This window comes from Lepisosteus oculatus, chromosome 11 (assembly GCF_040954835.1).
Source record: "Lepisosteus oculatus isolate fLepOcu1 chromosome 11, fLepOcu1.hap2, whole genome shotgun sequence".
In the NCBI taxonomy this organism is placed as follows: Eukaryota; Metazoa; Chordata; class Actinopteri; order Semionotiformes; family Lepisosteidae; genus Lepisosteus; species Lepisosteus oculatus.
In genome coordinates, this window is record NC_090706.1 from 39,445,115 (window position 1) to 39,457,827 (window position 12,713).

At 44.9% G+C, this 12,713-nt stretch overlaps 1 protein-coding gene across 2 annotated transcripts in view; it reads left to right on the forward strand.

Annotated features, from left to right (window-relative positions):
- The first annotated feature begins 4,468 nt into the window (after positions 1-4,468).
- The window catches only part of slit3 (slit homolog 3 (Drosophila)), a 181,455-nt gene continuing 173,210 nt past the window's right edge, over positions 4,469-12,713 (forward strand). Inside the window, exon 1 of one of the 2 annotated variants that reach the window (XM_015349877.2) lies at positions 4,469-5,311. In XM_015349877.2, coding sequence (XP_015205363.2) covers positions 5,127-5,311 — 185 coding nt within the window. In that variant the 5' untranslated portion in view covers positions 4,469-5,126. The remainder of the gene's footprint in view (positions 5,312-12,713) is intronic. The other variant, XM_006631940.3, reaches the window with a different exon arrangement.

Sequence of the window (12,713 nt, forward strand, 5' to 3'; positions counted from 1 at the left end):
ATAATAGCATACTAATGGCTCTTTTCCTCAGACAGGTCTTTGGCTGCCCCTCTGCAGTTTCTGGATGGAACTCCAGTGTGGTTTTCCAGTGCCAAGTTTCCCTAGATACTGTTGACTCACTCCTCTGTGGAAGCACTTGAAGTGTCTCTGCATAGTAGGCACAGGAACACAAGAAAGATTACAAATGAGAGGAGGTCTTTCTGCCCATCTAGCTCATTTGCAGTTAATAGCTAGTTGATCCAAGCATATTATCTTGAAAGAATCCAGTCAAAGTGAAAGAACCAACTTCGACAGTATGGCTGGGTTGCTTGTTCCATGCTCCGGCAACCCTTTGCGTAAAGAAGTGCCTCCTGTTCTCAGTTTAAAAGGCACCGCTGCATAGCTTCCACATGTGTGCTCTGGCTCATATTTCATTGCTCATTCACAGGTGACTCGGAACAGGTGACCCAGGACACTCCAGAAGCTGAGTTAACACAGGCAGTCATCTCTGTCACATTCTCTTTCACAACCCAAACACACTATTCATTCTCAAGCGATTAGGGGCACTGACCATACTGACCTATCCTATTTCTCCCACAAGAATCTACTTGACCCTCTACCTGGGCTGGGAACCTTTTTTAAGTCCATACAGTAATGTGTTTTTCTGTCTCCTCATAGAGATTAATGGCACACTACAGCAGGTGGGAACATGCAGCCTTCTTTGTACAACAGAAGGAACTATTCTGAGTAATGAGACTCAAACATCCCTCACATTGAAAAGAGCTTAACATGCTTCTCAAGTTTTAGTTCATTACACAGATCTGAAGAGATGTTAAGTAATTGTGTTAATTTAGAACTCCTGTCTAGAAATATCACTTTCTTCCTAATTCGTCTGTTGGATAATGACATATTCCAACTTAAATTCTAAATTGTTCTGTTGGTAGCATTTAATTAGAAACATTCCCTTTGGCCCTGCAGAGAAATACATTGAACATTGAAACAGATAAACAAGTTCCATTTAGAAGTAATACACTCACAACTGGAAATGCTAGAGATTCTGAATTAATTTTAATTTTATTTAACAAACAATACCTGTATGTTGCATTGAAAAGTTTACATCATGAGAAAACATTTTCTTTAACAAGAGATTTAAAAATTTTTGTTTTTAGCTGAGCCTTTTCTCCTTGTGGTGTTTTTCTCTGATCATCACGGTTTTACTTTCTAAATCTTGAAATTGACTTGTATCCCTCACCTCTCCCCATTGCTGGACACCAAAATTTCACAAGAGTGAAATAAATTAAAGGTGTCAGGTGTCTTGTAAGCTCCATGGCACTCTGAAAATGTGCTAATATTTGCATGATGTCAGATGAGAATGTTATTTATTTTATCAAAGGGCTTTTGGAAAACTGGGCAACCTCAAATTACCTTTTAGTTCCACAGTAATTCTCCACTTTCTGACAGTTATTCTCCTTGCAGCATCAGCTGGTTTTTTTTTTTGGTTTCTTTTTTCCATCTGTATATATGTAAATGCATGTAAATACTTTTCTTATGTGTATCACTTAGAAATCCTATCCCTTTCACTTCTTATGCTCATAAAACCAGCAAAATATTTCTGAAAGCTACAGGAACCACAGCCCACTCGTGGTATGTATTATTCATTTTCGGGATGGTAGTGTCACCGAATTGTGAAGCATTCCGCATTTTATGTTCTGAAACGGCCAGATTCGTTATTTTTAATTTAATTCGACAAATAATTTAAAAAATAATCAGTCCCACCTCACGCATGTTATTTAACATTTCTGGGAAATTTTAAATCATCATTTGAAACGACATACTCCCTCGTGTGTGGATTCGATTTGTCTGCTGTCCCTAACCTGGACAGTCCTGGGTCGACAGGCCTCCACAGAAAACCAGTCTGCTGCAAGTGCCGCTGGTGCCACACCGGTAGGGGGCGTTCTTGCCCCCCGGAACACACTTTCCGCGCCAGTGCCCCAGGATGTCGAGAGAGTACCCTGTGCGGAGGGTTATGCGGTTCCTCTGATGAAACGACGCACCAGGGTCCCGTTTCTTGGCGCTGATCGAAGGAACAGGCGTTTTAGCCCAGGCGTTCCGGCTAATTCCTCTCTTCGCTTGCGCCTCCTGGCCGCGCTTCAGTCCCGAGGTCGAAGATCAGGGTTGTTAGTGTGTTTATTTTCCGTGTGGATTGTCCCAGCAGAGGGCAGCACGACTGCAAAAAGTTCAACAGCTCGCCCGAGCCGGTTGCGTTGAGGGCGCTCGTCTTTCCCCAAGAATATTAATAACATCTTCAAGTTGTAGATGATTTATCTGGAAATTATTGCTGATCAACACCATCTGCTATTCCGGAAATTGAAGTGACAAATATAATTCAGTAAAGCGCAAATATTTCTGACCTAAAAGTTAATAAAACATATTTTTCATTTACGGCTTCAATGTGTTACGGATACAGCGCATCCCTGCAGTTTACGAAACATGCAGTAAATTGATGTTTCACAACAGGCGCAGCCAAAAATTAGTAAAAAGCATTCAGTGCGTCAGAAACAAAATTGCCTTGTCTGGATACAAGACAGATTCAAGACACCGCATAGTTAAAAAATAAAGCTGTTTCAAAGATGCATTTTTTAATCACTTTATTGGGCATACACAGTTTCTTACATAAGGAATTTGTCTTTTCGCAGACCCCAGCTTGCTCTCCATGACACACAGACAGGGAGAGAGAAGCTGGGGGTCAGAGCGCAGGGTCAGCCATTTATACGGCGCCCCTCAAACAGTTAGGGGGTTAAGGGCCTTGCTCAGGGGCCCAACAGAGTAGGATTCCTCTGCCGGCTGCAGGATATGAGCCGGCAACCTTCCAGCCACAGGTGCAGATCCTTAGCCACAGATCCAGCGCTCCGCCCTTCTAATCAGGAGTGGGATACGAACCCACTTGTGCCGAGGAGACTGCGACCTGGACGCAGTGCCTCAGACAGCTCGGCCATCCTCGTGATGGATTATTATTATTAGATTTCATCGTTATTTTCGGATATTTAAATTGTGCGTGGGTTGCACAATGGCGTGGTAGTTCGCATTGCAGCTTCACAGCCTCCAGCCGAGGGATAACACCACGAGACACGTCGGCAGCAGTCTGAACTGACGTCTGTGCACCCCCGCAGAAAATAAGTGAGTGTACCTGTTATTTTTTAGGAAATGGTACATATAATAAAATTAAATCCACAACTTTAAAACATTTCTCCCTGAATATATCATTTATGTGCGTCATAGTGGGTTCTGTTTGTTAATAAGCGAGACCAACTTTTTTTTTTTTTCCATTATGGCTTCGCGCGCTCGATGACCAGCATTTCTAACGTCAGGTTACGGTCACGGTCTGTTGCCATGGTGAGTTCCGTCTGATGATGCGATGTGTCCAGGTGTTGGTGAGCGCAGACCCGGGGCTAGAGGCTGTCTGTCCCCCTGTGCTTGGCCGATCAGTTTGGGACTTTTACGAGGTTATCATGCAGTAGTTTAGGTTGTCATTTCGTTTTTCCAGTCAAGGTGCGATTTGAACGTGTTGACTTGCCGGCGAAAACAGAGTGGCGTTGAAACGATTATAGCTCGTTTGTGGTTATTAATAATGTAGGGGTTTTCTGGTTAATAATTGATCACAGGCGGTAGGAACGTGTTTGTTTGCCAAAGGATTACAGGGGAGAACTGCTTCACCCGTGGAGCTGAAAGTGCTAATATTTGCCCTTTCCTTTCACGTCCAGCCGGGAATAACTGGGGGGGTTAGGGTTTAGACAGGAGACACTTTTCAGACAAACAACACGGAATATAATCGAATAAGAAGGGTTTCAAAGGAGCCCCGTCTAGCCCGTTTGGTAGTTTGTAGCTAGAATCTCCCAAGAACTCATCCAGCTGTTCTCCAGAGTATTGACTTCAAACAACATGGCCGGACACTTTGCTCCAGATGCCCACGACGTTTTGGAGAATCAAGTGCCCCCTGTTCTCCGTTTTAAACAGTCACCTGTAGTCTCCTCTGACTCCTACATCTTCACTGTGCAACTTCTGAGATTAAAGCCTTACTTACTCTGCTGGCCGCGCTAAGCGCGTCAAAGCTGAGTATTCATTCACTTGTTTTTGATTTGCAGTATTCAAACCTTTTCAAACCGCATTAAGTACGTCTGCATTTGCTAGCTCTCGTTAGCGTCAGCATGATCCTAGCCGCGTTCAGAAGCGAGATCGCCGAACGCAAGCGCCTCTCCACTCGCGCGGCGGAGAAAACCCGTGCTGCTGGAGTCGTACGGGACGTGTCGCGCCCCCTTATCGCCTCCCTGCACACGTTTGGAATGAACCATCGTGTCTGACGATGGCTTCTGATTTCCATGCGTTTCCCTCTGTAATAATATTAACGCTTAAGAGCTGTCAAAGCGCCGCGCACCTCCGTGCGCACAGTAGAAACCCTACTCCTAAAAATGTAGTGACATCATCAGCCGAGTAGCCAGTAGGAGCCGGGGACGGAGAGATTTGGGGGCTGGTGATAAGGTATCTGGATTCTTTCAGCCTTCAGCCCTTACACGGTGTTACTGTCAATGGGAGCACTGCTTCAGGATTCACGCTGGCCGGGCTTCGCTTCAGGACTGCGCGGAAAGAGCCACACTGGGAAACTTTTTAACTGTGAAATCAGCTTCCCCTACCCCCCCACACACACAAGCTTCGAGTTGCCTCGCCACAGAACGCGAGGGGAAAAAAAGGGGGCGCATTGCGGGTGAAAAGGGGTGATGGGTGGCTCATCTTCGTTCCGATGATTTTCGTCCTGTTATTGGCTTGCTCCTCATGAAAAGACAAAACTTTGTTCCTGGTCACTTTCTGTCCCTCTCACTCTCTTTCTCCCCAGTTTGTCCGCCTCAATGGTATTAAAACGCCCCCCAAACCGAGGGGTTCTCTGAGCGCAACTATCCAGCCGACCCCAGAAGAAGTCAAACCTCCTAGACCTGATCTACACCTTCCTTCTGGTCCGTCTTGAAATCCCATCTGAGGGGGATTATAACAGAAAGCTGAGCACTGTCTGGATTTTTTGTTTTGTTTTGTTTTAAACTTCTTTTCGCGAATTGCATAGGCTGAAGGCAAGGCTGCTTGCAGCCGAGGCGGATACGATGCTGCGCTCAGACCGGGGAGCACAGAGCTCCCGGAGGATTTTGGCTCTAATTTGCGGATTGCTGTGCTTTTTGACCGTGAATGGATGCCCTCACAAATGCAGTTGCTCCGGATCTCATGTGGATTGCCACGGGCAGGGATTCAGGACAGTGCCGAAGGGAATTCCCAGGAATGCAGAGAGGCTGTAAGTAGTGTGTGCACGCCGGCAGGAGAAACGGGCTCGGGCGTCATGTGTGTGGGCAAAATCCTGTTGACTTTTCCCTGGAGAGGAACACGCGCATCTCTATAAAGTGAGCTGTGCAAACTCTCCCTTCTTATGTCTGCTTTGTCTGCTGTGAGAACGCACCTTAGGTCCCGATGAATGGGGTGATCGGTTTGTTTTCGCGGTTGTCCGTGTCGCAAAGTAGGGCTTTTCCCTTTGGCACCTGTTTTGGAAGGTCGCTGGACGGATCAAGTGAGTGCCTTGCGCTGTCCTGAGACACTGTCTTAGGGGCTAACCAACTTTTGAGAAACTCTTAAAGAATACGGACTTCGAGTACTCGAGCATTATTAATTTAGACGGCCGACGCTTTTATCCAGTCACTTAACAGTTATAGAGTATGGCGTGGAGTTACACTTTTCCAGCTTGATATTTTACGGAAAAGTCCCAAAATACCTCCTTGTTTAAACTACGACAGCAGTGTATCAACAACTTGCCACTCGGCATTGGAAGTTGTACTTTTGTAGCCGCGATCCCAGAGATCCTACCATGTCTCCACACGATGCTTGATATATACAAGATCTTATTCGCTGGACGATCAAAAACCACAAAACTACTATTTGTCCTGTATCCTTAGACTTCTAAAACGTCAACATACCAGCCAGTTTCAGTGCTAAAGACGACAATTGTGTCATGTATTTTATATTACTGTTGTATCAAAACTTATGATCCAAATCGCATTTCTAAGTAGTCTCATTATTAGTATTAGCAGGAGTCGTGATGACTTCCATGTCCTTTCAATCCAGTTGTTTGCTCCTTCGGGAATATTGTTTTCTGTCTGCTGGGAGTAATAACAGTGGTTAACCGTGTAGAAATGATCTTTTAATTAACATTCTACCTCTGAGGGCCAATAAAACGCCAAGGCAGCCTAGTCTATGTTTGTGCTGTGGGGGGTATCCATGGAGACTCCACCCTTGGATGCCTCCAGGCGTGAGGGTGGTTATCTGATTAGCAGCACCAAGTCTTTCGAGATCCTCCAAACTTTAGATTTAAAGGGGGGGGGGGGGGGGGGAAGTCCGTAACCTACATCATTGCTTGCTAAAACTGCCCCGCTTACCTCCAGACACCTCTGTAAAACTGGGTCTGTTGATCGACCCAGCTGAAGGTCATTTAATCGCAACCTTCCCCGCTGGCCATGCCAGCACATCTCTCGTACAGCAAACAAGGGCTTCTTCCGCCTGTCGTGCGGGAAACACAAAGCAAACGCTGAAACACAAGAGGAGTTGCCGCTCTTGTTCAAGCACCTGGGCGGGCTGGGGAGAGGCGGCACAGATGTGCGGAGCTCTTACCTACTGTACGTGTTTCGATTAATGGTTAATTGATTGGCTGTAGATGTACAGTTAATCTAATAAATTAAAGTGCACTGGTCATGTAAAAACAAATTGGATTCCCTACAGAGAGGGCTTGAATCACAGACTGGAATGCCAAATGAGGCATTTAAAGGTATGCAGAATTCAGCTTCTAAAAGCACCGAGGGAAGCAGGCTGAGCCATTAGAATATCGGTAGTCTGTTAATGTTATCAGCAGCGAACCATTCGTGGTTAATAACTTGGTTTCTAGAGTCACTCCGAGCAGCACTCGGATGCCCAGCGTAACCAATGAGGGGTGAAGGATTCTCACGGCCGGTCAGAATCTTTGGCTGGTGCGTATCGTGAAAAGTATTCATTACCACTTCCCATGAATTGCAAACAGTTTTTTTCAAAAATATTCAGTCGTCATGCTATTGCTAGGGGTTTGAAGGAAACGTTCAGTTTTTTTTTTTAAAGAAAGGAAAAAGTTTCACTAACTTAGCACTTCGCCTGTAGTGATTGAACTGAAAATGAAGACGAGGACTTTCAATATTTGTTCGTGTTTGCACACAGTAAATCCCAATAGCTTCTCAGGACACTCTCCATAATGCCAAAATCTGTTTTGTTCTCCGTCTTAGTTTAAGAAATTTTACATTTTACATATCTGTAAAGCGATTTGAGTGGAGTGTCCAGAAAAGCACTATGTAAGTGTAAGGAATTATTCATTATTATTTAAATATTATTTTATGACCTACAAGGTTACATAATGGAGATCTTAAGTAGAGACGTAGGTAAAAAAATAAATGACTAATTTAGAATAGCAGCTTAGAATAAAAAAGACAGTTGAGGAATGTTTATACAGCTTGTGTATGCACCCTGAAATCCTGAAGTGTTGGGGAAACGTTTAACAGGCTGCAGGACTTACTAATGAGCCCGAAAGTCTTGAATGTCTGCGAGTTACACAGTTTAGAGGCACGTACATTTAATTTAATATAAAAGCTTTTGCTTTAAGTTTCATGGCAACACTTTGCAGCAGGTTCCTGGGCTTGTCTATCCCAGAATGAGCCAGACTGGTGTTCAGCGGGAGTTCAAACGTGAACATGTCTGAGGCAGAGTATTCCAGAAGGCCTCACCATACCTAAAGTCTGCTGCAGAACCTGCAGTTCTTCACTGATGTCGGCAGCAGAGCCCCCAGCGGACACACAGAAAGAAACAAGACCAAACAGACATCATACCGTATCAGAAGTGGATCCTTCCCATGAAAGCATGGGGGACAGGGTGGCATTTAAGCTATGACACGAATACAGTTAATTGCAAATGTGGAGACACTAATTAGCATAACAAGCACATCTCTGGAGAACCCACATGGTCATGGGTAGATCATATAGACTCCAGACAGAAGGCTGCCTAGGCTGAACTCCAACCCACGGTCCAAGAGCTGTGAAGCAGCAGTGCTAATTGCCATCTCAAATCTGGGGACTGTTGGGTAATAATATTGCAGCAGGCATTGTAGCCTGGTCTGCGAGGATAACTAATTCCTGGACCACCTGGAGTGGGGAGATGTGTCCAAATGCATTTCAACAAAGGAAAATAGAGAACTCATGTTTTGCTCTAATTAATTGCCCTACAGTGACTCTAACAGGAATGTGAAATTGTTAAAGGCAGCAAGAAAGATTGAGCAGCAGTGTTTCTCATGCGATTGATCGAGAATGAAAATGTATTTGAAGCCATGAGCTGAGATTCTATGCCCTACAAGAAAGAACTAATTCTGCAGATGCCTAAACCTAATTCAGCCTTTAATTTAATTGCTAAGGACCACTTGAAATCTAATTTACATTGGCAGCAGGGCAACAAGTAGAGGAAATTGGGCATTAATTTGGTTTGTGAATCGGTGTGGTTTTTAATGAGGAGACAGTGCCGAGATTGGAAGCGATCCAGAGCGTCAGAATGAACACGCTGTCTTCAGTCTGATGTGATCCATGTGATCTGTGTTTAGCGAGTCCGAATAAAGGGTTGTGCCTAAACCCATGCTGGGCACGAATCCTCCAGTTTCAATTTCAAGGATTCTTAATTCACAAAACGCATCTTTATTTTTTAGAGCTGTATTTGATCATTTGATCGGTAAAGAGCATTTGTAGGACTGAACGCTGCTATATAAACTAAACACAACGCTTCACGTTCTGCATTAAAAGACAGCCTGTTTAGCAAGTACTCACAAGCCCATGGCACTTCAGACTTCACACTCCAGAAACAATGTGGGACTTTGTTACTTGTCGGCACTGAACAATTCTTCCCCTGGATCTTATCAGTGCTCTGTTCCACAGAGAAAACAGGGGCTGCAGTGCACAACTGGAGCACTGCAGCTCTTCAGTCACAGACTGTGGGTGGCTGAGGCTCACAGGAGACTCTGCTGTCATCCCTGCCAATTCATCTACAGGTGTTTACTTTACCCTCTATTCAACTTTGTCTGAACTTTTTTTTCTAAAAAAATAATAACACATCATTTGTTTCCGTTGTCTCCGCCAAAACATTCTTTAAAGCAAAACGTAGCTGAGTTTTTATAAAACTACCCCCTCTTGTGAATGTGTTCTTTTCTGTAGCGCAGAAATGTGGAAATCATGTGTCGCAGTCAGAGTTGGTTAAGGCTGTCATGCTGCTGCTGTGGCCTGAAAAAAGTAAGGCATACAGTGTCCCTCAAATCTCTTCATTCCCCCAGAGAAACAGGAACAATAAAAAAACAAAAGAGATTTACAGATTGGAAAATGTTTAAGAACTCTAAAAATGTTATAAAGTAATCTTAATAGTATTGCACAGAGTTATTGACATGAATGATGTCCAGAAGACATGAAAGGGGTCACATTTATTCACTCCTGTGGTGAGTGCTTTGTAAGTCCTCCTTTGGCAGGGAATACAGTGACTAGATGCTTTCTGTAATGTTCCTTAATGTTCTAGGACCATTAGAGGGGAGATTTAGAAATGTTCCTCCATGTGGAATTATCCTCCAGACTCTTTGGTTTCTGAAGTTAACTACCTGTTATTGGATTGAGGTCTGGAGATTGAGATGGATGGTCAAGAACTGTACTGTGTGCAGTTACGTATTCTATTGTCAGTTTGGATGTGTTTTGGGATCATTGTTGTATTGGAATGTCCACTTTCAGCCACAATTGAGCTTCTTGGCAGAATAAACCAGGTGTTTGGCCAAAATGTTTTGATACCTGTTGTAGTTCATGATTTCGCCTAGCTTGACAAGGGCTTCAGAACTCAACAATGCAAAACAATATTTGACAGTTTTCTCAACACTAGTTTATCTTTCATACACTGAACATGACACTGACGAGCATGTCCAAAAAGCTCAACTTTCATTTCGTCTTGGCTGCTGATTTTGTTCAGTTGTCATTCAAATGATATTTGGCAAGTCTAAGTTGCCTCATTTTGTGGTTTGACCTCAGAAGTGACTTCTTTTCCTGCAGGACAGTGAAGAATGCCACACTCGTAGAATGACAGTTGTCAGCACTTCTGCTATATGGGGTCTTTTTGTTTCTGTTTTCATTAGGGGTATGAATACATTTGAAGGGCACTGTATCCATACATATATCCTGCAAATTTACATGTAGGCTTTTTTCCCTTTGTCTGTTACATTTCAAAACCCCATTCATCCTTGGGCTGTGTAACAGCATCCTCGGCAAGACTGTATAGAAACATCCGTTCTTCTACAAGTGATTCGACAGCCTGAAAAAGTCAGATCGATGTTCCAATACAGTGACAAGAGACACTGTGCTGTAGAAAGTGTCCTAGTTTGGATCAAGCTACAAAGGTGTTATAGCTATCCACATCATTACTTTCATCTCAGCCTTTTAATTTTGTTTTACAAAGCCCGTTTTGCTTCTGCCTGTTATCCTCATTGTTTAGAATTCCATAATTCTGGATAGAAGTATTCAAATGGGCTTTTCTCCAGACCTCTCTCTTGGAATGCACCCTGGGAAACAGGAGTGCGCTGGTTAGGACAGCATGCTCCTCCACCGAACCTCCGACGAGTCCTAAATCGTTCAGAACTGCTTTTTTGCATAGTTCTTAAGGTCTATAATGACAAGAAATGCCGGGGAACGTCTTATAAGTTGGCTTGAGCCACTCCAGCAGTAAAATCTTGTCTACCGCGGGGATGCTGGAGACGCTGGGGTCAAGCCAGCGGCAAGGTCATTGATCAGACCCCCCCTGCGCAGACCCCTGTGCTCCTGCACGCTCCCTGCCCCCACCTCCTGCGCAGCCCGCAGCCCCTGACGGACACGGGCAGCTGCTGGTCAGTGGGGAGCAGGGGCGTAGGAGCGCAGGGCAGGACGGAGAAGCTTCAGTCCGCGTGCGGCGTTGCGTGCCGACCAGAGAAGGGGGCTCTGCCCTGCGCCCCCAGAAGAGGCGCAGTGTGACAGCTGGCTGCCGGACTCGCGCCTTGCTCGTCTGCTCAAGGGCTGGCAGTTTTAGTCTCGGGACCTCCCCTAAGAGGCTGTGCAGCCGTGTCTTTGCAAAAGCCTCGGAATAGCGATTCCACTTCAGCCACACGGGAACCAGTACCTCCTCCACGGTCAGTTCACTGGCAGGGGCTTCTGTCATGAAACTCCTTTTCCTTTCGAGAACTTTTGCCTGGATCACGGCCCAGCGCACCCACCCAAAACAGAGAGGTTGTTCTGAGGCCTTCGTGGAACGGATTCGGAGGCGCTTTGCTCTGGCCGGAACATCACAGGCAGACCCTGGCAAAGGCAAAAAACAAATCTAAAGAATATTTATTTTTTTCTTTAATAAAAAAAAAAGTCAAAGGAAGGAGTCCAAGTGGTGAATGTCCTTGCAGAAGGTTAGTCAATAAAACAAACCAGGGAGGCAGTGGGCTGTAGCCCTGCTGTTTCTGAGTGATGTCTTGATGCCAGACTGATTTCGATAGCTCGCACGCTTGAAGTGTCCCGTCAGCCCAAACACTGCAGGCAGCTGTCACAAAAGCAAGATATTCCTGGAGTGTAACATGGATGATAAAAGCTTTTCGCCTCGGTAAAACTAACTTTATTTCCCAACTTCGTAAAAATATTTGATATGGGACTTCGGAAGTACGTAATAATGTATTCTGTCTTTAAAATCAAGACGGGGTACTCGTAATTTCATAAATGGTCTTTTTTTTTCGCACCAAAATATATCGAGAGTGGCAATTTTCTCAGAAGAAAAAAAAAAAGTGTCATATTTCCTCGTTGAAAATTCGCGTGGAAACAAACCGAAACAGCAGGAGCTGAGAAATCCTTAGCCACCCAGCTGCATGCAATTTTGTTCAAAGACGTCAGCTCTACCCAAAGTCTCGAACACGACAATGAACACCCACTGAACTCCGAAGGGTGCTTTATAAAGTAATACACCCCACATTGATACCGTCTCCTTCAAATGCGGACATGCCGCTATTGCAAACGTTGTAAGTTTATCCTTCCGCATTCCCTACACTTACAGATAGGATGTGGTAACTGCAAATATGGCTGGGGTAATCGATCACTGCTCCCGGTGCTCTTGATTGATGGAGCCACCGCCAGTTTACCGGGGAGTACCGAGGCCCGGACGGGCGCTCAGGAGCAGAGAGAGCGGAGGAGCCCGGCCCTTCGTGCGGTTTTGTCTCTTGAACTGGCAGCAAAAGCGCGGCTGCGTGTTTGATCTCGCTGGGACGCGAAGTTTCTGCTCTGCAGATCAGCTGCACCCTGGGTCTCACGGCCCCCCTGCGCCGTGAGAGTAATGTCGCAGCCCGACATATTAGTCTCAGGGCAAACATTTTGACGGGAGATGTTAATTTATTCCTTTGTCTTTCTCTATCTCCCCACTAACGTTTATATCTCTTTACTCGCTGTATTTGTTTTTTTTTTGCTTTGATGAATTATTGTCAGGCATTTTTATCCAAAGCGATTTACATTCCTACACACTTACACAGCCGGGTATAGACCTGTGAAGTGAAGTAACCTTTTTTAACAAACGGGACTTGGATTTAAAACGGTTACGAGTCCAGAGGCTCGGAAAAGGGC